General features: G+C 42.2%; 1 protein-coding gene across 4 annotated transcripts in view; it reads left to right on the forward strand.

The window, feature by feature from the left end:
• Window positions 1-80: 80 nt before the first annotated feature.
• Window positions 81-27,105, forward strand: part of MXRA7 (matrix remodeling associated 7) — a gene marked incomplete at its 3' end in the record, with an annotated part of 52,851 nt that continues 25,826 nt past the window's right edge. For all 4 annotated transcript variants that reach the window (XM_083354989.1, XM_083354990.1, XM_083354991.1 and 1 more), the window contains exon 1: window positions 81-868. In XM_083354989.1, the coding sequence (XP_083211115.1) occupies window positions 290-868 (579 nt within the window). In that variant the 5' untranslated portion in view covers window positions 81-289. The remainder of the gene's footprint in view (window positions 869-27,105) is intronic.

Genomic DNA, 27,105 nt, shown 5'->3' on the forward strand with positions numbered 1-27,105 from the left:
CCGGCGGCCTCGGCCTGCCGGGAGTGGCACCAGAGGCCGAGGTGGGCGGGCCCCGGCGTAGTGACGCGGGTGTTGTGAAACCCTATCCCGCTTTCGGCTTCAGAAGAGAAGGGATTTAACCGACCGCCGCTTCCAGGCAGCTGAATTCAGTTTAGCTGCTCAGTTGCCCGGCGGCGACGACGGCAAGAAAGCGGAGAGGAAGAAAAAGCACGAGAAGGCAACGAGTCGCCATCGCAGCTCCCCGGTTCAATTGCGGGCAGCGCTCTCGGGTCGCAGAGCCGCCGGAGGCATGGATGTAGCGGTGGACTTGTACGTTGCAGTCCCGCTGCTTTTCACGGTCCTGGCTGTTATTCTAGCGTCGGTCTTTGTCAAGCTGAGGTCCTCGGAAGAGGACAAAGCTACGGAGCCTCCAGCAGCAGCAGCAGCAGCAAAGGAAGAAGGGGAAGCCAAGGCGAGCGCTGCTGCGATAGAGCGGACGGCCGGCCAAGCCCTCCAGAAGGATGGTAGGGAACCGGAGGCGGCCGGAGCGGAGCCTCGGAAGGAGAAAGGAGAGGAGGAGAAGGAGGAGGAGGAGGCGGCGGTAATAAGCCGAGGAGCTGGAAGGGACGCCGTGGAAGAAATAAGGGCCGAAGAGGGGACGAACGGAGAAAAGGAAGAACGGCTCGGGGAGGAGAAGGGCGAGGACGAAGCTGCCCCGGAGGCGGTGAAAGCAGAACAGCGGAGTCAGGTTCAAGAAGAGCGGAAGGTGCCCGGTCAGGAGGAAAGGGACGCGGTCGCCGCTGCTCCGGTGGCTTTAGAAGAGCAGGAGGAGGACGAGGAGGAAGAGGAGGACGAGGACGACGACGACGAGGAGGAGGATGAGAGCAAGGTAAGGATGCCGCGCAGCGGGCAAGGGCGCTGCTGCCTTAGGCCCCGCGGCGCTACGCGCGTCTGCGTCGAAGCACGCCAGGAGGGAGGGAGGGAGAGAGAGAGAGAGGACAAGCACGCTCGACCCGTCCAAGCAAATTCTGCAAGACAGTGGAAAAATCCCGGGAAGGGGGTAGTAGGTGGCGGAGATGCTCTCATTTCCCCTTTCCCCCCCCCCCGCGCTTAACAGCCCTGTAGACTAGAGAGCTCCTCTCTCTTAATCGAGGACTTTGGGTCGCACGGGCTTCTTGCGTCAGAGTGGGAAGGGAGGCTTTGAGAGCCAGGCTGGATTTGGTCGCTTTTAATTCCAGCCTCGCCTACTACTACCTTGCTCTGTCTCGGCAGGCGCCACGGCAGCCACCCACCCAACGGCCCCCTCCAATCTGTCCGTTGCTGTCCTCTATCCCAGGGGTCTTCAAACTTGGCCCTTTTATGACTTGTGGACTTCAACTCCCAGAATTCCTCAGCCAGCTTTGCTGGCTGAGGAATTCTGGGAATTGAAGTCCACAAGTCATAAAAGGGCCAAGTTTGAAGACCCCTGCAGTCTATCCCTACCCCGCCACCGTTTGCTGTGAAACCGGCTCAGGAAAGCCACCTGTTGTTCCAGAAGACGGGAACGAGGGAATGCTCTAAAAATGGCTGGATTGGGAAGTCCTCCTCGCAGCCCGTCTTTCCTCCCTTTGGAAGAAATAAAAGACGTGCAACTTAGCTGGGGAGGGAGGAGGGGGGGGATGATTAGCACGGCTTTGCCTGTGTAACAGAAATACGCATACCCAGTAAGGTGTGGTTTTTGGGTTGGTGTTTTGTTTTTTTTTTTTGGCTTGGGCTAATTTCAGTGAATCCTGTTTTTAGGAGGAGCCTAGAGTTTTCTCCAAGATAAATTGCAAAGAGGAGGAGGGGGGAGGGGAAGGACTTCGAAATCTCCCTTCTGCCTTTTGGCAATAGTTTTTAATAAAATCCCCTCTGGTGGCCCCTTCTGGCCTCGAGAACTTACATCTCCCTGCTGCAGTTAGTATTTTTTCTCATACTTGAGGAAGTGCGTGACAGTCCAGGGATGTGCCCTGGCTTAGCTTGGCAACAGCATTCTCAAAAAAAAAAAGGTTATCAATACCCTCTACAACGTGCAGCGCTGAATTGTAACCACTTAAAAAGAAACTAGCAATCCTGAAAGGGAGAAAGGGAATGCCTTGCTGAAATGCTAGATTTGCCATGTTTTTAAGAACGGAAGTTTTTTATTTATTTATTTATTTTTAATTCCATTTATATCCCGCCCTTTTCCGAAGACTCAGGGCGGCTTACAAGCTTAGCAGTAGCCTTCATCCTATGTATATGCCTGCTTATTAGGGCTTTCACACACACACCCCCAAGCGGCATTATTACAAAGTCAGCTTAATTGTCCCCAACAATCTGGGTCCTCATTTTACCTACCTCGGAAGGATGGAAGGCTGAGTCAACCTTGAGCCTGGTGGGATGCGAACCTGCACTAATGGCAGGCAGCTGGTGTTACTTAAGGAGGCCTTAGCCCACTGCTCCACCAAGGCTCTGCTAACTGCTCCACCAAGTTAGCTATACTTGGCCAGCTCCACAAAGCAACAAACAGACTTTTACCATTTCTACCCTAAATATGCTTGGGTGGCACAGGAGTTTGGTAGCACTTTTCTAGCTGACAACTTTTATTAAAAGACATCATTAGAAGCATAAAGCAGCTATAGACTAATGTTGCACTTTAAATTTAAACTTGTTAGTCAGAAAAGATACTGCCAGATTTTTTTTCCCCATCACAGAATAACACAGATATCTTCCCACGATGTTTCCATCTTTGGTGGCTTGCACAGTTCTGTTCTCTTTGCATTTCTAAAAAAGGATGGAATTTCATTTTAAGAGGAGCTAACGTATTTAAAGGTTCAATATTAACAGTTCTAAGCACTTGAGACTTATATAGATGTTTGAGCTCAAACATTCTAGAAGTGTAATCCCTCTGAATGTGGTATTGGTCTCAGATGTGGCATTGACGATTAAATAGACTCCTTTCTACAAGTTCAGATGAATTCTCATTCTCTATACCTCTGTCCCCTTACTGTACATGTTTCTGGATTTGCATTGAAATACATGTCTCTGCTAGCTCAAATCCTGATGTTCAAAGTGCCAGCCTTGCCCTTTTCAGAATATGCCATTTCTTTTCTCAAATCTTTATTTTTCTGTTTTGAGAATAGCATGCTCAATCTATACTGGGATGGGTTTTTTGTTTGTTGTGGATGGCAGAGAGTAGTATTATAGCCTCCTAATAGTTTTTCTCTTGTAAATGAACGGTGCCATGTTAACTGGGGTGGGGAAGCCATGCTTAAGAGAGTGAAGTCAAGATTAAGGTCCAGGATAATTATAAATATACACAAATAACACACTGGATGGAACCAGGCTGGCCATTTTGAAGATTTTGAGAAGTTTGAAGGTAAATGTTTGAATTCCCTCCCTTCTGTTGGTATAGTTGCCCTATATGTCATTAAAGTGACAATATAGATATAGGCCTCCCTCAAATATCAGGCATGAGAAAATTCCCTCATTTAAAAACATCTCTGTGTAGGCTTAAAGCAACCTTTCCTAACTGTTGCTCTCAAGATGTGTTGGAAGAGAAATTTCCAGAAGCCCCACCCTATGCGGCCTTCAAAAATTGCAATACTACCACTGGTGAAAGCTTGGCATAGGATATGTACACCATCTTAAGCATATTTTTTAACCATCTAAGCTCTTATGCCACAATTAAGTCTTAGTCTGCTACAACATAGATGGAGCTAACTTCTTGAGATAGGTAAACTTAATTATATCTGTTAGACCTTAAGCTCCATGAAGGAGCTACATTATCAGAAGCCAGCAATAAAAAGATCCAGAAGGTGGCAAAGAGTTCACCTCCGTGAAACAGTTGTGACATGAGCCCCTTCCATTTGTAAGAGACCAATGATCCCTGTACTTTCTGAAGGATAATTATGCATTATTATATACCTGCAGTAGAAATGGTGTCAGATTCTGTCACCTGAATTCTGCCCTCACAAAATGTGAAATTGTATCTGTACTGTATAAAAGTAATTCATCCTGTGATCTTTCAACTATATGGAAATATTGGTGTTGCCAGAAGTGTTGTATTGTAGACAATGTGAGTTCCATATTATTACACTTATACCAAATTATCTTTATTAGCAGGGCTTGAAATCTGAATGTGATTTTGTCAGATGTTTGAGGGATATAATTAATGAGAGACTTGACTGAGACACGTCCCAGAATACTTTGATTCAGCTTAGATCTTCAGCTTTATGACAACATAATCAGCAATAAGAGTGAGGGGGATCTTGCTTAATGCAAAAGATCTGCAGAGATCCAAAGTCCATTTGGACAGCAACGTCAAGAATAGTCTATTGGCAGTGTATCTTGCATCCATTTTGCTATTTTTATTTTGTTTCCGATTCATCTACTTCTCTTCCCTGCTTCTTCAGCATCTTTTAATCCAGCAGTCCCCAATGTTTTGGGCACCAGGGACCGGTTCTATGGAAAAATAATCCTCACGTGTGTGTGTGTGCACGTGCGCGTGTGTTTCATGCACTATCTAGACCCTGCGCATGTGCAGATGAAACTTTGCTTGCTTGCATGGCTCGGTTTCTAACAGGCCACGCGGACTGGTACCACTCCACGGCCTGGAGTTTGGGGGTCCCCCATTTTAAAACAGCAGAAATGAGGCTAATGAAAAGGGAATCAGTGATTCACAAGCCAGACAGAATTGTTATGTCAGAACTCAGCAGGTGCTCCCTAGTCTTGAGGCCATGAAAAGAAAGACCAAATATCCATTGATTCATAAAGTTGGAAGAAAAAAGGCTTAGAATTTAAATTCTGGAGCAGAGATATATTTAGACTTTGATTTCTGTTTTCTGCATTAGGCAGATCTTTTGTGTGTCTATGACTTCATTGCTGCAGTAAAGAAACTATTTTAGCCAAATGTGTTTGTGAGACTTCTGCTGATTAGCCTGTTCCAGAATAAGAGGTGGATGGCTCTTGAGATCTGGAATCATAGCACAATAGTGTTTGAAAGAAACTGAAAAAGATGTTAAGGCTGTGCTTGAAAAAGCCTGACATAAATAAGTTAAAATTATTTCCAGTTGAATTCAGCATCTGCTTTGTTAATGGAGAAGCTTATGAATCTCTCTTGGCAAAACTTGGAAGCGATTTGTCATCACCTTACTCCAGGGCAATGCTTTTCATCCTTGGCAACTTTAAGCTGTGTGGACTTCAATTCCCAAAATTCCCCAGCCAGGCAGGGAATGTTGCCTGGGGAATTCTAGGAGTTGAAGTCCACACTGCTGTAAGGTGTTTATTAACTTTCCCATCTTGCCTGCAATCCTGGAAATCCCTACAAGTCTCCCATCTAACTAATAACCAGGCCGAAACCAGTTTAATATCAGAGCCCAGACATGGCTATCTATTTAAGCAATCTACTTAAGCCAGGGGTATCAAACTCTCAATGTCACGTGACGTGTCGTGACTTTTCCTCCATTGCCGGCAATGGGGTGGGTGCAATTTCAGCATGATGCATCCGGCCCGTGGGCCGGCGGTTTGACACCCCTGACTTAAGCAATGGCTTTTCAGCTCAGATTAAGACTTATTTTGCTTTTCTTAGAATGAGCGTCAAGCCAGTTGCATTAAAAACATGCTGCTTGGCTCCAGACCCTATTGTGCAAGAAAATGAAATTCCTCTCCCTTAATTGCTCCATCTCAAAAATAATTGGAATGATTTTTTTTTCATACCCCAGCCTTGTGCTTCTGCCTCAGGGATCTGTTTATCTTTGCATAATTTCCCAGGAGAAGCATTGGTAACATGGAAAAGTTGCCTGAAGCAAGTCTGCTGGTCAAGCTGTCCATTAGCCAGCTGGTCTTCTTAGCACTGCTTGAAGCTACCAGCAAGGTGCAGAGCATGGACCAGCCTCCCTAGGTGGAAATTCACAGCAGAGCCTGTAACACACATTAACCAGCAGCCCCTCCCCCCCAGGTAAAAAAATGCTTAGGTGGAGCCTCTCTCCTGCAATGACTGCAAAAATCTCAGAGAAGCAGAAGTAACATATATTCCTTTTAGAAGAATGACTGTTCTTTTTCTTCTTCTCTCCTCCCTCCCTCCTCCCTGTAGACTTTCTATGGTATCAACATTGATCAATATTTACTACCTCTTAATGAAAATATTGGTAGGTTGCTGCTATAACTTGTTATATGATTATTGGTGCAGACTGAAAGAGTATTTACCTTGTCTCTTAACCTACTGAGTTTCTCTTCACAAGCAAAACTGGAGTGGAAATGACTGTTTTGTGATCTTTGTCTGAGTTTGAAGTCTAAACACCCCTGCAGACTAACTCATGAAATTATAGCCTAGTACATTACGTATCCAGTCCCATGATTAATTTAAGGTTCACGATGTCGGGTAGATTAAGGAACTTGGGTTCATTAAGTAAACCACATCTCTTTTCCTAAACCCTCCAAAAAGATGTTCCTCAGCATTATGACCGAGAGTTCTTTGAGAAAAGTTGTGTTTTATAAAGTAAAGCTATCTGTTAATTTCTATCTGTGCATGTCCAAAATAGCATTTTCTTCATATCACATCAGATCTCTGATTGCTCTTTTCGCCTAAAACCCATTTTCACAAAGCCAGCTGGGTCAGTCACTCCCTTTCTGCCCAGGAAAAAGGCAAAGGCAAACCACTTATCTAGCCAAGAAAACTGCAGGGATTTATCCAGGCACCAAAAAGCTGCATCCTTAAAGCTGGCCAGTGGGAACAGGAGTCTACCAGATGACCCACCCACCCCATAGAGGGCACAGGGACTAGTCATTCTAGGGCAGCTTTGCTTGCTTTGGTTGCCTCCAAATGTCTCAGATGGCTTCCACCTTCTCCAGCTATAATGTCCATTAGCTATTGATGACGGGTTATACTTAAAACTGTTAGGAGGGGACCAGACTGGAGAAGGCTATTACCAAGCCTAAAAATAATGCCTGATCAATCCTAGGAGTGAAATGCCCCCACCAATAGTTATGTGAGACCCCAGGGTGCTACTCTACTGTCTTCTTCCACCAGTTCTTCCCCAAGAATAAGCCTCAGTGCAGTTTTTTGCCATCAGCCAAAGCTTGTAACCAGCCTTCAAAAGGTTCCCATATAAGGAAAGTTGAGTCTGGGACTTGGAGCCAGTTGCAGGCTGGGAGCCTTGTTTGTTCGTTATCAACCCTATTTATTAAAGCTGAGCAGTGGAACGGGCCAGGAGGAAAAGGAAATCCCCAAATCCTTCAGTTATTCCTTTTATTTTTAATACAATTCACTTGTCTTAATGCAGTCAGTTGCACTTTATGCAGCAATGGAGACTGTACCAAAATAGGACTAGGTTTGGTGAGCAGTCATATGAGATAAGCTGCCCATCCCCTTTGCTAGACCAAATGGACCTTGTGGGCTGGCTTAGGGACTTATCTTCTCCAAGTGAATTGATCCAGGTTATTCCAGAATAAGCTCTATTCCAGTTTAGTCTAATACCAGAGATCCCAAATGATCTTAGTGGGGATGAAAAAAACTGCTATTTAGAGTCTACAGTGTATTCCGATGCATCTGGAAGGTGATGGGTATGGAATGGCATTCCACACGTAGCCTGCAGTCTTTATGCAGCCTCGTATCAGGAGTACATTTTCAAAAAAAATCACTGTCCATACTGTTGCATACTGCTTTTGGGGGAAAGGGGAAAATAAATGTTATCCGTACCTACCACTATATCTGGATAAACTTAGCAATTCACAGGATGGCCTCAACAGTTATTGCTTGAGGGTGTGTGACTCAGAACAACTAAAAGAGAATCTGGATCTGGAAATGTAGTATCCTTATCACTTTGGAGGAAAAATCAGTGCAGACTTATGATATGAAGAATCAGAGGAACAATGTGCACCAGAGTAAAAGAACCAGGCCCTGTGGGGATGAATGAGCAACGAGCTTGGCTGGAATCGGGATCAGAACATTTTGATTTAGGCTAATCCAGTCCTATTTAGGTCATTGGTTTAACTGGTTGGCGTTGTCCCTGTTTCGTCTAAACTGCTCAAAATCTATTTTAAAGAATAATCAAATGTATTAAAAGAACAAAGTTCTGAAAAAAGTCCTGGGCTATGAAGGATATGCTACAATTTTAGAAATCGTACTCCAAGGGAATGCAACATATAGCTAAACCAGACCTTCTTCTTTCTGAAGTTTTCAGCCTACATTCTTTGGGATTTTTCAAGGCTGTTGATCAAAGGGCTGGGGGAAAAAAGGAATGTGCTGGCTTAAAAACCTGCTGATTGGTAGGAGGCTGGGGTGTGTTTCCCTTCGCTATTGCCACTAAAATTTGATTGCTAAATATTTTTTTTAACAACTTAGATTGAAATAGCAGAAGATAGTTTTAAACATTAGTCTCCCCTTCTGATTCTATCCCACTCCGTTGTATATTCAAAAGCAGGAGTGGAAGAAAAAAATGGATGTATTCCTTCTCTGCCATCCCCCACAGTAGTAGGAATAATAGCCCTATTTAAATTCCTTCATCTGCCTGGCTTTTCTTGGCTGCCTTTAGAGGGAGGCTGTGCCTGACCAGCATCCGGAGGGAGAAACATTTTTCTGTATTGACTTAAGTGCTTGAAAGGTTTGGGCTGGTGGGGCTCGGTGTGAGCTGGCACGTGCCAAGTGTCTTCTTGAGCAAGCTATTTGTTTAGCTCTCTGTAAAGTGAGCTCAAAGTTGGTGGCTCTGGTCAAAATACTGTAGGAGTGGAGCTGCCCTTTAGCCTTTAGAAACTTGACATCCCAAATGTTTTTAGCTGGAGCTAAAGTAAGCTTATTTTAAAGAAAATAGTTGAAATGTTAAAGCCTTGGAACAGATAATAATAATAATAATAACAACAACAACAATAACAACAATAACAACAATAACAACAATAACAACAACAAGAAGAAGAAGAAGAAGAAGAAGAAGAAGAAGAAGAAGAAGAAGAAGAAGAAGAAGAAGAAGAAGAAGAAGAAGAAGAAGAAGAAGAAGAAGTTGGAAGGGACCTTGGAGGTCACCTAGTCCAACCCCCTGCTCAGGCAGGAAACCCTATACCATTTCAGGCAAATGGCTGTCCAGTCTCTTCTTAAAAACTTCCAGTGTTGGAGCATTCACCATTTCTGGAGGCAGGTTGTTCCACTAGTTAATTGTTCTGTCAGGAAGTTTCTCCTTAGTTCTAGGTTGCTTCTCTCCTTGACTGGTTTCCATCCGTTGCTTCTTGTCCTGCTCTCAGGCACTTTGGAGAATAGCTTGGCTCCCTCTTCTTTGTGATTTCCTGTCATAATCTTTGACCACAGGCTGAAGAAGAATTTTCTAAACTCGAAACATATTGCTTTGCACCAGTCTTTCCAATGCAGTCTATCTCAACCCAATTTCCTCAGAATCTATTTGCCTGATCTCAGGAATTTGTTGTCTTGGAGGAGGACACAAAGCTAGTCCATGCTGGTAGTTGCTTTCCAATCCCTGGCAGCTTTTTCTTATCTTAACATGCAAAGGATTAAATTTAGGATCTTATGCTTGCAGAACTACTGAAAGATGATCTTCATTCTTCCTTTCAGGCCTAGTTTCATTGTGGAGTAGTTATGTCATGTTGTCTTGGCCAACGTTATTAATTTTGCATTTCTTCACTGGGTCATCAACTTCATGCGGTCATTTTCTGGAAGCCTTTTCAAAATGCAAATAGGTGCTAATGTTATTGTTATCATTGTAAGGTCGATAACCTCTGGGAAGATATTATACGGCAGTCCTATTCTAATTCATCTGAGGATAAATCGCAATTGAAACCAGTGGGGATGATTTTTGAGTAAATACATATAGTATTATAGGAATCCAGACAGAGGCACTCCAAGTTAATTGTATTTAAAAGGGTAGATTCATGTTTGCTCGTGTGGACTTCTGTTTTTAGTTCCACAAAAGAGGTATGTATTCCTTGCCATGTCAAGTCAAACCATTATTAACAGAAATTTATGAAAAAAATTAAGTACACATTGATTCTTGAGAAAGGAGAGATGGAAGAAGAGATGTGTCAGGATTGAATCTCTCTGAACATAGACTTTCGGCACAATCTGAAAGTCTTATGTTCAGAGATGTGTTTCATAAAGGACTATACTTAGCATTATAAGCATACAAAAATAAGGGGTACATCACAGTTTGTTCACTTCATTCTAATGTTTAATAAACACATGCAAAACAGTGCAGGAACTTTATAGTTAAGAATTGAGAATCAGGTTCCTCTAAAATAAAATAATAGCTGAGCATTTACCACATTGTCCAAAGAGAGGAAATGGAAAACAGACACAAAATCCTTGCCCAAGCTGTCTGCCTCACGGCAAAAATTACAGTATTATAAAATTGCTTCTACAGCTTTGAAAATACTTATTTATTCAGAATAAATAAGTAGCGACAAAGGTAACAAAAAACAAAAAATCATATTGGGAGGACAGGTTAGGGAGTATGGTACACAAGTGAGTCAGATACTGCAATGTTGGGGGGGGGAGCCAGAAAAGTTGCTCCCAAAGGAGGAATGTAAATTTTTGTCATCTAGGTCTTATTTGGGGAGAAATATGACCACATTAACTACTTCTGAAGGCTATGAAAGGATTGGAGAAAGATTTACAGTACATGTATAATGTACTGTATATTATGCAAGTATAATGACATTGCATGTCTCCTGGCCAATTTGTAATCTATCTAGACAGGCATGATTTGCATTAAAAGAACCTTATCTATTCAGGAATATTCTACAATAATAATTTATTACTTTTTAGATACCTGAGTGCCATAAGGTCCTTTCTCCAGCAATATCAGTGCTTTTCTAAACAGGCAGATGGTCTCTCTTAATTGGATTGTTATTATATCAGAAGAGACAGACAAAACAATGGGTCTGTTTTCCTTTTAACAGGCTGGAGGTATCATTTATCAGGATATGTGTGAATCCAGTACAAATATTAACTATTAATCTCCAGAATTTATGGATAAAGAGTTTGCTCATATGTATACATTTAGCATCACCCTTCTTCATATATAAGGAGCTGAGGGTAGCTACAGTGGCGTAGCGTGGGGGGTGCAGGGGGGGCCGGCCGCACCGGCCGCAACTTCTGGGGGGGCACGCTCGACGGCGCCGGGATCCAGCAGGGCGGAGGCACCGGAGCCCCAGCCGGGAAGGGTCTGACGCCCCACGGCGCAACACACACACACACACACACACACACACAACCACACAGTGTGACTCCTCCTTCGGGCCGCTCCGCCTTCGCTCCGGCGCTGGACGGAAGCCTTCTCTCCCTCCTCCCCCCCCCCCCCGCAAAGGAGAAGGCGGCTCCTGAGTGTGCACAGAGCACGGCCCTCCTGCAAGCCTGGGGCTCCGCTGCGGAGGCTCTCCCAAGGCGCTCCCGGGGTTGCCAAAGGCGCGGCGGGGCTTGAAAGAGGGTGGATTTCCCGCGGGGGGAGGATCGCTGCAGCGTCTCTCCGGGGGTCCCTGCTCTGGAACGAAAGCTGCGTCGGCAGGTTGCCGATCCAACCGTGCATCGGCGATCGGGACCGCCCCCCCCGACACACGTCGCCAGCAGCGAGAGTTTCCAGCCAGGCCGGCGAATCTTTGGGGTGAGGTGCCAAAGAGAAGGAGGCGGCTTGGCTTGGATAAGCAGCGTCTGGGCAGAAAATAGGTCGGGCGCCGCAGCAAGTATGAATTCCTGGGGTTCAGCCTAAGCAGGCAAAGCTGCAGGGTGGGTTGGTTGGCGTTTCCGGCTTTGGAATAACCTTGGGAAGCTGAGGCATTGTAAGTTGGAAGTCATTGTTTGTCGCCTAACATGTTGGGTCAACCCCACGCCACATGCTAAGCCATAAACCGTGGTTGGTATCCAGGGTTTAGGACAAGATGGAGAAAACTAGCCAATTGTGGGATCATAAATCTTGATGAAGCCCATCATCGCTCCATGTGATGTATGCACTCAATCTACAAACGTAGTCCAAGCCTATTCACATCTGTTGTAAGGTCATTCTCTCGTGGGGTTTATCCTGACGTCCACTAAGAGTGGAACAAACATGCCCCATTAACCATTTTCAACGCCATGTCCTCTCTTTGTCTCATCCTAAATCACAGCTGAGGCACCTTAAAGTTGCCTTGTTTCAGTGTTAAACTAGCATTTTCCCTCTTCTCCAGAGACCCTTTTTTGCCTTGAACCTAACTCAGGGGTAGGCAACCTTGGCTCTTTTATGACTCATGGACTTCAACTCCCAGAATTCCTGAGCTAGTGGAAGAGACTCGAGTGCTAAAATCCACAGGTTAGGGGGCGCAAATTATTATTTTTTTATTTTTTATTTTAATTCCATTTATATCCCGCCCTTCTCCGAAGACTCAGGGCAGCTTACAAGCTTAGCAGTAGCCTTCATTCTATGTATATGCCTGCTTATTAGGGCTTTCAGGACCCCCCCCCCAGCGGCATTATTACAAAGTCAGCTTAATTGCCCCCAACAATCTGGGTTCTCATTTTACCTACCTCGGAAGGATGGAAGGCTGAGTCAACCTTGAGCCTGGTGGGACTCGAACCTGCACTAATTGCAGGCAGCTGGTGTTACTTAAGGAGGCATTAGCCCACTGCTCCACCAAGGCTTGCCTTGCCCCGGGTGCTGACAACCCACGCTACGCCACTGGGTAGCTATCCGTGCATATTTTTACAATTTTACAGGTAGTCCTTAACTTACGACTACAATTGATCCCAAAATTTATGTTGCTAAGTGAAACATTTGTTATGTGAATTTTGCCCCATTTTATGACTTTTCTTGCCACAGGTTAGTGAATCACTCCAGTTGTTAAGTTAGCAAAATGGTTGTTAAGTGAATCTGACTTTCTCATTGACTTTGCCAAAGGTGATTACATGATCTCGAGAGACAGCACTTGTCATCAGTATGAATCAGTTGCCAAGCATCTGAATTTGCATCACATGACCACAGGGATGCTGCAACCATGAAATAAATCACTTTTTTCCAATGCCGTTGTAACTCTCAGTGGTTACTAAATGAACTGTTGTAAGCCAAGGACTACCTGTATTGTACTTGATAATGTTGTAAGTGCAGTACTTTGCAATGTAGATAACAGACATGCAAAAGAGGCCATGCCCAGATGCTGCCATGTTCAGCAACAGAAAATAATGGTCTGCCTGAATAAGCTACTACCAGCATTGGAACCTGTAACAAGGCATGGTGGCATCAAAACATGTCTATCAAGATATCACCATATAAAGTAAGTAAGCCTGGCTTCATGACACGTGTGTGATCATGCAACCCAATTAAAGGCCCGTTGCTACCAATGAACTTTGGTTGCCTGATTTTCAGCAAAGGTAATATTTTTCAAATGGGTCCGTTCATAATTTTAAGTCAGGGATCTGAGTAAATCAGAATGGATTTTGAATAAGTGAGAATGACATGTGAGAATAAAAATCAATGAATGCAGGATACTGAAGCCTGGCTTCGGTATTCAGGACAAATTCCAACATACTTGCATGTTTATCATGTGTATGATTCATTCTGGCTGAGTTTATATGCCAGTGTGTAGCCTCACATTCTTTTGTTGCCTAAAACTCATCAAGTGACTCAGAGTAGATGACTCACTGGTAAATCAGTTGCCTCTATTGAAAAGTACTGCATTTGAGCTCTATTTATGGTGTTTGAACTGTGGTGGCCCATTCACATAATATGCATAGACACAATTCCTTGAATGAACCATATATGCTCATGGAGAAGCCCATCTGTGGATAAGCTAATCCTTGAATTTTTATCCAAAATTCTGTGAAAAAATACACCATGCACAGATAAGCTGACCTGTATTTTTCATGGCATTTTGTTTTTTTGCATGCATATTGGCTTATCTGCTAGTGAATACTATATGAATGACCTACCCTCCCTCCCAATAGTTTATTTACCTTGAATCAGAAATAAAATACAGTTCACCTTTGCCAAGTGGCCAGTTGGCAGGGGAATTCATGTCCTCTTCTGACAAAGTGCCTTTGATAGAGAGTGTGTATGTCATAACTCGTGTAATCTTTCAGCTTTCAGAGGCATATTGTAGTTTTAACAAAACAGAGACCCTGTTTTAGCCATTGCCCCATTCCCCACAATCTCTCAATGTTTTACATTGTTTTTTACTTCATTTATCAGCATGTTTGATGAAAAATTCTGGAAAGAGGTGGGATGCTAATTGCAGCCTTTCAACTGGTTCTAATAAAGGTATCCACATCATATGTGGACATGGGATTTGTTTTCTTATAAATAGGTAAAGGTAAAGGTTCCCCCGCACATGCGTGCTAGTCGTTTCCGACTCTAGGGGCCGGTGCTCATCTCTGTTTCAAAGCCGAAGAGCCAGTGCTTGTCCGGGGACGTCTCCGTGGTCATGTGGCCGGCATGACTAGACGCCAAAGGCGCACGGAACGCTGTTACCTTCCCACCGTAGTGGTCCCTATTTTTCTACTTGCATTTTTACGTGCTTTCGAACTGCTAGGTTGGCAGAAGCTGGGACGAGTAACAGGCGCTCACTCTTATAAATAGAATAATTTAAAACAGTGTTTCCTACTTACTGTCTTCTGTAATGATGGCAGTGCTGACGGGATAATGGGAACCAAAGTGCAGCCTAGCTGAAGTGAGCATCAGGTCAGGAAACACCTATTTAAATTCTGAATTCCATCTTGAAACAGAAGATTATTTGTCATTTTATATACCAGATAAAAGTTACCTTGGTGGAAAGTGCTTGCAATGCTTTACCAATATTGCTTTTTTTCTACTCGGCATCATTGGCCATAGAGGTAGTACTCAACGTATAACCTTGAGCCCAAAATTTCTCTTGGTAAGTGAGACAGTTGTTAAGTGAGTTTTTCCCCATTTTATGACCTTTCCTGTCAGAGTTGTTAAATTAGTAACATGGTTGTTAAGTGAATCTGGCTTCCCCATTGATTTCGCTTGTCAGAAGGGTTCAAATGGTGATTACATGACTCCAAGCCACCGCAATATGAATCAGTTGCCAAGCATCCGAATTTTGATCACGTGAGCAGGGGTTTCTGCAACAGTTGAAAGTGTGAAAAATGGTCATAGATCACTTTTCCAATGCCGTTGTAACTTTGAACAGTTTTAAGTCGAGAACTACCTGTATATTACCAAACAAGAGGCAGGAATAATACATTCGAGATTCCTACAAGGCCTAGCTTAACTACTTAGCCATTCAGTTCTGCCTTGAATGTGAAAACTTTGCTTGCCATCTGGTGACATTTGATATTTCTAAGCATAATATGGCCACAGACTGTTATATGTTTGTAAATCAACATAAATTATGTAAATCCTAAAATATACTACTACACAAAGCCTTCTCTTTCATCACTTCCTTATGAAGGAATTGGACAGATTGTCCTTTTTTCAGAGTGAGGAAACAGCTGGAACATTGGAGTAAAGGATATTTACCAAGACACGCTCTAAGATCCAAACTCAGGTTTTATGATTTGATTCAATTTGCCCATCTCAAATTAGTGATTCTGATTGTATAAACCCTATTTGGAAGAGAGTGGCCCCTGGGAAGCATATCTCAGCTGCTCAGTTTGTCAGCTTGTAGCAGAGCGCAGAAAATTGGTAGGCATTTTCCTGCTGAATTTCAGTAACCTAGCGCAAGATTACTAGAACAGTTAGATTTGGATGAGGCTCCATATCTAACCTGCACAATCCTGCTCAATATTGTTCTTTTCCCATTGCAAAGGGAGAAGTTTTTAGATGCGATGCAAAGACACCATCTTGTACCAGGATCATTAAAAAGAGGACAACAATGAAACCTTACTCATCTCAATGAGATATCCAATGTAGTTTAAGATAGGATGTGAATATGGAGGCAGGTAGAAAGGGTACAAATATGAATTGAATGAACTTCCTTCTTTAAGCCCAAGGCCTCCAAGAATAGCAATAACACTTAGACTTATATACCACTCCATAGAGCCTTACAGCCCTCTTTAAGCAGTTTACAGAGTCAGCCTATTGCCCCCAACAATCTGGGTCCTCATTTTACCAACCTCGGAAGGATGGAAGGCTGAGTCAACCTTGAGCCGGTGAGAATCAAACCGCCAAACTGCTGGTAGCCGGCAATCAGCAGAAGTAGCCTGCAGTACTGTGTTCTAACCACTGTGCCACCACAGAATTGATATAAATTGATGATATTTGCATCTAGAAGCATTCTGTACATGTACAGTATGGTAAGTTTAAGAAGTGTGGCAATGTCCCTCAATCATTTGGAACTGTTGGTTGATTTTATGCCACTATATATCCAGCAAAGCAGAGTGAGGAAGGTTCTGGCTCTACAATTAGGCAAGGTGAGACCGTTTCCTGCTGCTTAGGATGAGGGCAGTGCAACATTCAGAAGAATAAGGTGGCCTCAGAAGTGCTGAGGGAGAGGGCTCTGTATATGACATGGCTTGTCCTGCCCTCTCACACAGTCGGATGTTTCATCACCTGCACTGAAATACAAATGACTGGGAAGGAAGCACTGTGTTGTCCTTCAGCTCAGTCTTCAAATGTTATTCAGCTCAGAGGTCCCCAACCTTTTGGGCACCAGGGACCGGTTCTGTGGAGAGAGGTTTTTCCACAGACCGGTGGGCGCATGATTTTGTGTGCTGCCTGAATCCCACAATTGGAGCTTTGCTTGTTTGTGTGGACCGGTTGCTGGCATGACTCAGCCCGGTACTGGTCCACGGAATGGGGGTTGGGGACCCCTGATTTAGCTGTCTTAGTATATCCAAGGAGAGACTTGTTCCTCACCTTATTTTTGTCTCTCCTTCCCTCAAGGCTTTCTCCAAAATGGAATGACACATGAGACCAGAGAAAGGAAGATATGCAACCAGAAAGATTTTGCTTGATACACTTTCCAATGAATGACACTTTTCATTAACCTAGATCTCTCCAAAGGTTGGATATTTCAATTTCCATCAACTGACGTTGTCAGAATCTGAGATGATGGGAGTTATAGACTAAGTATTTGGGGGTACTGTAGTCAGAGAGAAACATTTTATATACTTCATAGAATGTGTGAATGAAAATCAAATTTCACTGATTACTTCTGAGGCACTTCTCTTGTTGAACCCACTGTTTTTTCTTACCAATGAAACAATTTGTCTTCCCCTCATGTTGTTCAGTTTGGCATTGCAACATTTTTTAATTTTATTTTACCATTTTCCACCTTTCACATTTCAGTAGTTATTTTGTAGACTGCAGAGTAACTCTTGTGTCTAAGCATTGTGGCTCATTCTGGGTTTGGCTAAGAACCTACAGCTTGTTAAGTCATGGTTTGCTTTAATTATGGTTTACTGAATAAACCGCAATTTGCAGAATTCAAGTGTAGCACCGTGGTTGGATTCACAAAATACACTAAGCTGCACGTGGCCTAGAGAAGAGGTATCAAACTGCCGACCCGCAGGCCGGATGTGTCACGACGAAACCATGCCCACCCCATTTCCGGCAATGGGGAAAAAGCTCTGATAGGTCGCACTTCACGTGACATTGCGAGTTTGACATGTCTGGCCTAGAGAGATTGTGAACCTGATCCGAAACAAACCAAAGGAGGTTTTTAAATGGATGAGATCAATGCGACTTTAGATTAATTCATACATAGGATTGTAATATCCAGTGACAGCTTCTACAAGGGCAGTTCACTATTTCAAACATTACAGGCAGGTGTCACTTTGCCCCCAGAGGAAATTATGCATGGGTGCATGCTGTATGCACATGTGAGTGGAGGGAAGTATTCATTAGTTAGCCCTCTGCCTTGCCAAGGGTTCCTTTTAAAAAGTGATCTGGAAGATGGTGCCTGGCTGTCATTAGCCAAGCAAAGATGTCCAAATGCAGGGCAGCAGGCAGCCTTAGCCCCTCAGAGGCAGAGACCACCTCTGACAGGCACAGCCATGTGGAAAATGAATTGTGCTAGACAACAGCAGTCTCATTTTCCAATAAACTGACATTTCCCCCCTGCAGAGTCAGCTGCCTTGCTTTTCAAGGAGACAAGGTTCTGATTAATGAGCAAAGGGGAGATGTTATTCCAGCTGCTCTAAAGGAGTCTCTCCTTGGGGTAGGAAGGAGTTTTAAGAATCAGAGATATTAGATAGTCCTTTCTTTAATATATCTAAACCTTTGTTATGCTGGGTGGTGGTAGTGATGGTTGCAGAATGTTTGTTTTCTAAACATCTTTTCATTTCAAATCACAATAGCCAGCCAGCCTGAAATTTGTATAAAAGGTGGGGGGGGGGAGAAATTCCACACAGCCCTTTTTTTCACTTGCATTCTAGTAGGGAGGAGCTTTGGGAATTATGACTGAGCATTAAACTAGACATGGATTATCAGAGGAAAAAATAAGAGAAATGATCAAATAATTCAGCTGAGAGAAGTCCAATTAAGAATTGGGGTATTGTTGGACATGCATATTCCATTTAACAAGAAAATACAGAGCCTGTGTGATTTTAGTGAAAATGTATAGATGAATACTTACAAAAGACAGCAAATTCATCTTTCGGCATTGCAGAATTGTTTAGTTTATCTACAAAAGGTACAGTAAATACAAAAGGTATGGCAAAAGAGAACTGCATTTCAGCAATTTTGATAGTGGATAACCAGAATTGTGGTCTCCTTCTCAGTACCACTCCAATTCTAGTCAATTGTTTAATTTTCTTTTTTCTTCTCGGCCTTCACGAACTGGATGGTTTTTGTAGGCATACTTGCATACTTCTCAAAAAGATTTTAAAATCTTTGATAGCAAATGGGGCTAGACTCAGTAGCTCACCCTCCCAAATATAAAATGATGAGATCAGGCCACACATCCAGGCTGTTGTAATGCCTTCCTTTGTTAGAGCAGCTAGGATGGATGCCAGATGCCAGCAGTGAGTCCAATTAGATGGGCCTTAATAAGCTATTGTCCATTCTCTTTTAGGGGCTGGGAAACTCTGCAAACCTAGTCCCTGTGTACATAGGAAATAATGCTTGATTTCCTCCTAACACAACATCTCTGGGAAACAAGCCACATGTTCCTGCAGGCATTTTCCAAAATTAACATGACTATATAAGACTATTAAGGTAGTCTTTTTCAACAAAGCAGCTTTTAATATAGATGACTACAATTTCCATCTTGATGCTAAAAGTGATAGGGTTTGTATCTAATGAAAGTAATAATAAATGAATCCAAGTATCTGACTATTGTGTTTAGCTCGCTTTCCTAAATTAAGTAACGTTCATTCCAAATTAGCATCCCAGGGTCTGCACTGCCAAATTATCTCTCCAAATCCTATCACCTGAAAGCAAGAAATGTAGTTCTTCCAAAGCAGAGTTTCTCAGACTTGGCAACCTGGAGATGCGTGGACTTCAATTCCCAGAATTCCCTAGCCAGCATGTCCCTGAACCACATATCTTCATGTTGCCAAGGTCGAAATACACTGTTCTAAAATATTACACATTTGAATACATTGGGAAAATGTGGACCAGCTTTTATATTAGGAAACAAAGCCAATATTGAAAGGTTTCGGGGCTGTGGAAGTGCACTTGGGAGTTTCATATAAGCCAGCTGTTACACACTAACCCTTTGTTGCAAAGGGCACCTTCTGTAATATATTTCTGCCTTCCTTCCACAATGAAGCTCAAGAAGAAATAGAGGCAGGTCTCCACATGCCAACTAAATCCAACCCTCTTGACCATTAGCAAGGGGTGCATGATATGTCTTCAAACCAAATTCAGACCCAATTTAGGAATTTAGGCACGCTGGCTGAGGAATTCTGGGAGTTGAAGTCCACAAGTCATAAAAGGGCCAAGTTTGAAGACACCTGGTTTAAAACAACCAAACACTGAATTCTGGCAAGATTATGACATGAATATCCTTTCTCAAAGAAAACAAGAATCCTAATCTAAATATTTGACTTTACAAAGTGAAATTGCAGCCCATCCTATAATATTTTATATGTGAACAACCTGTATTTTTCTGGGTATAAAATGGAAATATTGCTTGTGATTCTGCAAAGGTCTTGAAGACAAAGAAAAAATATTCGATGAGCAGTAACCAATGTGTTAAAAAGGAATGTGTGATATTGAACTGCTAGCACTCAAACATTATAGGTAATCCTCAACTTATGATCCCAATTGAGCCCAAAACTTTTGTTGCTAAGTGAAACTCTAAGTGAATTTTCTCCCATTTTACGACCTTTCCTGCCACAGTTATTAAGTGAATCACTGCAGTTGTTAAAGTTAGTAACCTGGTTGTTAAGTGAATCTGATCTCCCCATTGACTTTGTTTGCCAGAAGATCACAAAAGGTGATTACATGATCCCGGGACACTGCAACCATCATAAATATGAGTCAGTTGCCAAGCACCCAAAATTTGATCACTTGACTATGGGGATACTGCAATGGTCGTAAGTGTGAAAAATGGTCGTAAGTCCCTTTTTCAGTGCCACTGTATCTTTGAACAGTCACTAAATGAACCATTGTAAGTCAAGGACTTCCTGGATAAAAGAAACAGATTCTTCAAGAAGAATTAGGCTTATCCATTGATATCTGCAGAAAGCTTTTCTCAGTTAAAAGTAATAAAGACAAAGAATATTGGTGGGAAATCTTCAAGGCAACATAGTCAGTCACCAAGCAGCCAATCTAGGAGTTGAAGGTAGATTCTTTTGGACTCACAATCCTGAGTGGTTGAATTCAGCAATTTCTGGTTTCTAAGCTGACGTGGAATATATTTATGCTATCAATGCCCAGGTGAAATGATGTTTATCATTAGGCAAATGCAGTTGGAGGTCTGCTGTTAATGAACTAGATTAGAAATGCGTTAAAAACAGCAGGCCCAAACAAGCTTGCAAAGCATCTCAAGAGGCTAGGCGAGGCCCAGAAGTCCGTGTCAGCTCCTTTCCTTATTACTGCATAGAGAGTTGAGACTAATATAGAAGGGGAAGAAATAGTATACTTACTAGATAACAAATAATTTCTCCAGAATTGGTTCTAATTACCCAGCTAGGAAATGCTGGCACCTTGATGCAGTTGTAGATAATAGTTCCTGGGAGAAATAGTATTTCAGTTTTGTTTGTAAAATCTGTTATTTGAGCAAGCAACATTGAAAAGGCCGTCATTCCTTGATATAACATGACAGTAAAATAAGCCTTTATGCACTGTATAGAGAAGGGAAGGAGTGGGGGCTTTCTGACCCACCAAAAATTTTATAATAACAGAGACATGGGCTCAAGTAAATCCAGCCCTCTAGCTAATGAGTTACTGAAATGGTGGTGATCAAAGAGTATAAGTTGATGGTATTCCAGCCTATTTCCACACATGGAATGCCATCAGCCGGGAACAAGTTGGGAAAAAATCTGATTGTCAAAAAGTTATTGTATAGATATTGGGCACTGAGACTACAGGATGCCTGTGGAAAGAGAGAGCCTTTCCTCACCCGTCAGCCCTTCAAGGAATGCCAGGAAACAGATTCTACAACTTTGAATATAATTATACTGTATTAATAATGTATATAGGTTGTAGTTATATAATCCTGAAAGCCTAACAGTGTCTTCCCTTCCCTCCCTCTTCTCAATTTAGCTTTTGTAACCATTTCTTCATAATTTCTCCAAGGTCAGCACCTGCCTTGGATTCAAGAATAACATCTTGGGATGGGAGAAATGTTTCAAGCTCCATAGGTACAGGGGAAGCAGTACCAGGCTGGAGCTTGTCAGATAAGACAAAGAAAAAAGATTTAGAGATGAAAACGTTCTTAAAATATATTTGTTTGCTTGCCTCTTTCTGATGCAAGATCTTGGGCTAGTGTTTAGAAGTAGTTTAGGGAATAAATGTCAGGGTGTCAACTAGTCTGGATGGAGATTTAGAACTAACTGGATCTGCATACATCCTGCAGGACTTTGTGCACAATCTGGGAATTCTCTGGGATTCTGTCCTTATCGGGGAAGTCTGACAGTGGCTGTGACATTTGCAGGAGGAGGTGGCATTGCTGGGATGATGTTGCTGAATGATAGAAAAATGTGGAGCCATTGCAAAAAGATTTCTCAGTCCTGGGAAAGTAGAAAGCATGAGAAAAAGAAATGCAAAACCACTCCCATTAAAGTAGAACTTTTCACATGCTTTCAAGATTCTAATACCTTAACCACGTTGCTCTACATTCCAGCAGCAGCCTACTATAAAAGGACAAATTCAAGGAGGTGTCCATAGTATTGCAGTTGCTGTCCTGCCCATTTTTATGTGTGTCACAGCGCACATTATAAAGCGATGTGGCTTTACTCATTAGGTTTCAGCCATCATCTCAACTTTTGCTGCTGTAAAAACTTTTGTGCATGCACAACTAAGACTATAAATATGAGGCCAGAGCTCTTAATAGTGGCCCCAGCTGGTGTGGACAGGCAACTACTTTTGGGGAGTACAAAGTCTGCTACAGAATTGTAGAAAATGTTTTTAAATTCATTTTGCCCTCTTAAGCTACACTTTAGTTATTTTGCTGAATGTCTCTATTTTTCTTGGCTGTATGTTGTTGTCACCATTGCTGGTTTCCTATAATGTTTTTGATTGACTTCATAATTAAGATTTTTTTTCAGGGGTGTCATGGTAATTATTCCACTTAGGCTGATGTGAAGTCCGGTAACTTGAAGCTTATTCTGGAATTCTTTATCAATGTTAGTTAACACAACAGATTTCCTTAAAACAGCCACTGTAATATTTTTTTTAATTCACAATGAAATTGACGTATTTGGATTCTTTAAAAAATGAACATGCTGTATTTTCTGAAGAATTATGTACAATACTGTTTTTATGTTAAAAACTTGACTATTCTTGTTTTCCTTAATATTCTAAGATAATATTTTTTATAAGATTAAGTAAAACAAGAGTGACCATTTTTAATGCCCTTATTTGTTTTTGAAAAACAAATCCTCAATATCCAATTGATTGATACTGGTTATTTCTTGTACCAGTGAATATAACTGATTAATTTATAGCAATGAGTTTATACCAAAAACTCTCTTCTCACTTCAGTGTGTCTACTCAGGCACGAGGCATGTAACATACCAACTTGCAGATGTCTCTCACTTGAATTCTCCATTTCGTTTTGCTGTCTGTGTACATAACAGCATAACAGTCTCGACTTCTTGGCAGGCAGAAGTCTTTATCCCTTTTCAGAGGCACACCCAGCCTCAAGCCACCCCCAGATTAGCACTGATTATTCCAATAGTCCCGAGGAGTTGTTTGCTTTAGCAGCTGTTTCCTTCATTACAATGATGAAGAGTTCAAGAAGCAGGATTTGGTTGAAAGGGAACAGCAAATGATGTCATTGACTTTGTGGGGCAGGGCTTTATTTCAGGCTAATTTCCCCCCCCCTTTTTTTTTTCCCTCTTGCAGTGTCTTGCATCAGGCAAGGATAAAAAAGCAGAGCCTTAAATGGCAACATGTGACACACTTTAGAAAGGATAGCCAAGAGTTATTTTCCACCCTGTAGGTTTTTTTTTGTTTTGTTTTTTGTAAAAAAAAAAAACTTACCAAGCTCAGGGTTTAAATTCCTTTCACACCCCTTCTCTGGGATAAAAAGCTTGCAAAATTCTTCCTCCAATCTATATCTGTATTCAGCATTGCAACTTCATTATATATACATATACACACACATATACACGTATATAGATATAGATTGGGGAAAGAATGTGTGTGTGTGTGTGTGTGTGTGTGTGTGTGTGTGTGTGTGTAAACAGCAATGTGGGAGGAAAATTTCATTTCCCTCGTGTGTCTTCCTTCTGCAGTGAATTTAGGGCAGCTTTACCACTTTGCTGCAAAATGGAGCCACGGATCTGTCAGCAATAGGCTGAAACTTGTCATGGTCACCCTGCTATAAGAACGTGATAAAAGCCCTGCTAAATCAGCCCAAATTCCATCGTAATCTACTATTTCTCACAATGGCCTGTTTGATGTCCTTGCAAGCAGGAGGTCCAGATGTAGGTAGCCCTGTCTTTCTGAAAATCTGTGAAGTCAGGATTTGAAGGCCAGCTGCCCCCAGTCCCAAAAACAATGAATCTCAAGAGAAATCACCCTCAATTAAGCTGGTCTTCTCTATGTACATCCAATCTGCTTTTAAACTCTTCCAACTTGGAGGCCATCATCATCTTTGGTAGCAAAGAATTCCAAGGATAATTAGGTTTTATATGCGGGATCCTCTTCCTCCCCCCCTTTGGAATTTACTAACAAGACTCTTTGAATTTGTATATTCTGAGCTTCACTGAATTTATTTTATACTCACCAATATAACTGGTTTATTGCAGTTGAACCTGAAACATAATTAAAGCCTCTGCAAGGAAATCTGGTTTGACTTAGCACTTATTTTAGGTTGAATTGACTGAACTAAGAGTGAAGAGGAGATAGGTGGATTAAAACACTTTTAGAAAAGAGGTAACCCTTTACAAAAGTAGATAACTACTCAAATAGGCTCAGCTGGCAGTTCTGCAGCAATATCTATGACTTGTTGCAAAACAGGCAGAGGAAGAAATTATAAGCAGATGACTCAGGCTTCCAATATGAATGTTGCTAAGATTAATCCACAAAGAGAAGCTGAACAATTTGGCTACTGCTGTGTTGTCATCCATTTGGGAACCGGCTGGAACAAATATGGTCAAAAAGGTTTTACAAGGGTTCAGTTTAGTTAGTGAACCCAAATTCTTATTATACCCATTAAGTGGGTTCCAAAACAGACCCACTAACCATAAAGCTTTGTTCATGGCCCTGCCAGGCGAGGTTAGCTAATGGTTAGTTCAGCTAGCCCAGGGGTCGGCAACCTCGGCTCTTTTATGACTCGTGGACTTCAACTCCCAGAATTCCTGAGCCAGCTCAGGAATTCTGGGAGTTGAAGTCCACGAGTCATAAAAGAGCCGAGGTTGCCGACCCCTGAGCTAGCCCAACCACTTCCTTTTTTAAAAGCTTCATAATTTATCAAAATTAATAAGACCATTAGTTTTACAAATTTGTAATAAGGCGAGGGATATTCAGTATACCATTAATAGGATTTCTAGATCTTTTTTTCCCATTACCTAGATACTCTTTTATTCTTTGTATGTTGAGTTTTTATTCTTTCTAAGCTGCTTAGAAGTCACTGAAGTTGAGTGGGTGGCCATATAAACCATATAAATTCAATACATAAATAAAAAATAGGTATGCATAATAACAAGAACCCATCTGAAACTTCTCCCCAGACAATTTTCATTCTAGGTCAGGAATAGCCTGGGTGACTTACATGCAGAAAAGCCCACTGTCAATCACTGCCATCTCCAGGTAAGGATGGAAAGGCTGTAGCCTTGAACTATAAAGATTGCAACAGAATTGAGCTCAACTCAGTACAAAGCAACCCCCATTTCCCAATGTGGAGCCACTACCCAATCATTGCTCCCAAGAAAGGCACTGACCGTAGTGAGGAGAAATCATAGGAGTTGTAATGCACATCCTCTGAACAAAGGCAGCTAGGGGAGGGTAACACTTTGTTTCCCCCAAATATGGGCTTCATAAGAAGTTAATGAAGAGGCAAAAAGAGCTTCTGGTTTTGAAAATGTTGATGAAAATTGATACGTGTACAGTATATAGGTAGTAATAATGCTGGATTTGGTGAGTTGGGGAGCATTCAGTGCAATGCTTTCCTCGTGACCCCCTTCACCCTGATTTCCGAGCTGCAGATAAACAGGGATCCCTGGTTTTTATACAACTACTTTCTAAATTCCCAAGACATTTGATGCAAAGAATATGTCTGTTTTATCGCATCTTGATAACAGCAGGGTCCTTCCCTTCTGCTTTTAGCTTCTTTTTCATCTTGATTTTGTCCTCTTAACTGGAAGTGACAGTCTCCTCTGGTGGCCCTCTCTGTGCACACCCTCCTGTACAAATAAATATAGGAACTGGTGGAAGCTGTCAGGCCCCCCTGAACCCAACCAGGGCAATTCAAGGTGTTGGGAAAGAAGCAGGCCCACCCATCGTCTGGAATCTGAGTGACTGCTCCTCTATTTTCCTCTCATTTCCAGAAAAAATGAGTACAGCTTGCTGCCTTGTTATTTTGCAATGTGGCACTTAGGTACCAATGAAAAAGTGAATGTGTATACATGCATACATACCCTTACCTATGTGTTTTGTGTTAAGTATAAAAAAATGAATTGATTGGCCTGCTGAGATGCTCTGATTGTAAACTTGGAGCCAGACTATATGCAAATCCACTTTGAATTAAAATGGTTGAAGCATTTCCTAAAGAATCCTGTGATATCTAGTTTCCATCTCATGCTTATATAGTTCTCATTATGTAGCTCTCATTTTTTTAGGGATCACTATGGATGAAGAGACAGCTTCAAAATGTACTTCTCAAAAATGCACTTCTTATTCCGAGAGTTGGTGTTGTGTCAGGGCCCCATCTCCCTATAGTTCTGGGGCATATCTAGAATCTATCAAATGAGGAAAGGGAAACAGATCATTTCTGCTTTTTCTTTCAGTTCAACATTTGGAGGGCTCAGATTATTTTCCTATCTCCCTTATTTTTTTCTTCAAACCACCCAATCATTGAGGGACTTTTGTGCCTTTATTTGCTTGCTCTAATAGCCAAAGATTTCAAACGGGAAAGAAGAAACCTCTTCAGGTTTGGAAAAACCTAAGACAGTGATGGGTGAAGCTTTTGACTGGATGTGCCAACAATTCAGAAAATGCCTAACTTGACACTGCTGGTGTGTCTCACACACACATACTGCCAAACAAAAGAGGAACGTTTATTTACATATTTATTTTAAAAAGTACAGTCCAATCAATGTGTGTGATCCCACAGGACCTACCATGTGCCACTTATCTTCAGGCGGTGTCCTCTTTCAGTTGACAGGCCACTGAGGCCTACCCAAGGTTCCTCTGGATTTCACAAGGACTTTGGAGAATGCTCTTCTGAGGCCTCTGTAGGCTCCAAGCACCCCGTGAAAGCGAATTTGCTTTTAACTGACATTACATCAATTAAAACCAGGATCCATGAACACTGGCTAGCAGTCAAACACTAAGATCCCAAATCCTTAATCTCTAACCACACCGACACCAAACAAAGTTTGATTGAAGCAACACTAAAATCATCGGCCACGCTACTATCCACCAC

The sequence above is a fragment of the Vipera ursinii genome (assembly GCF_947247035.1).
Source record: "Vipera ursinii genome assembly, chromosome: 2".
NCBI lineage: Eukaryota > Metazoa > Chordata > Lepidosauria > Squamata > Viperidae > Vipera > Vipera ursinii.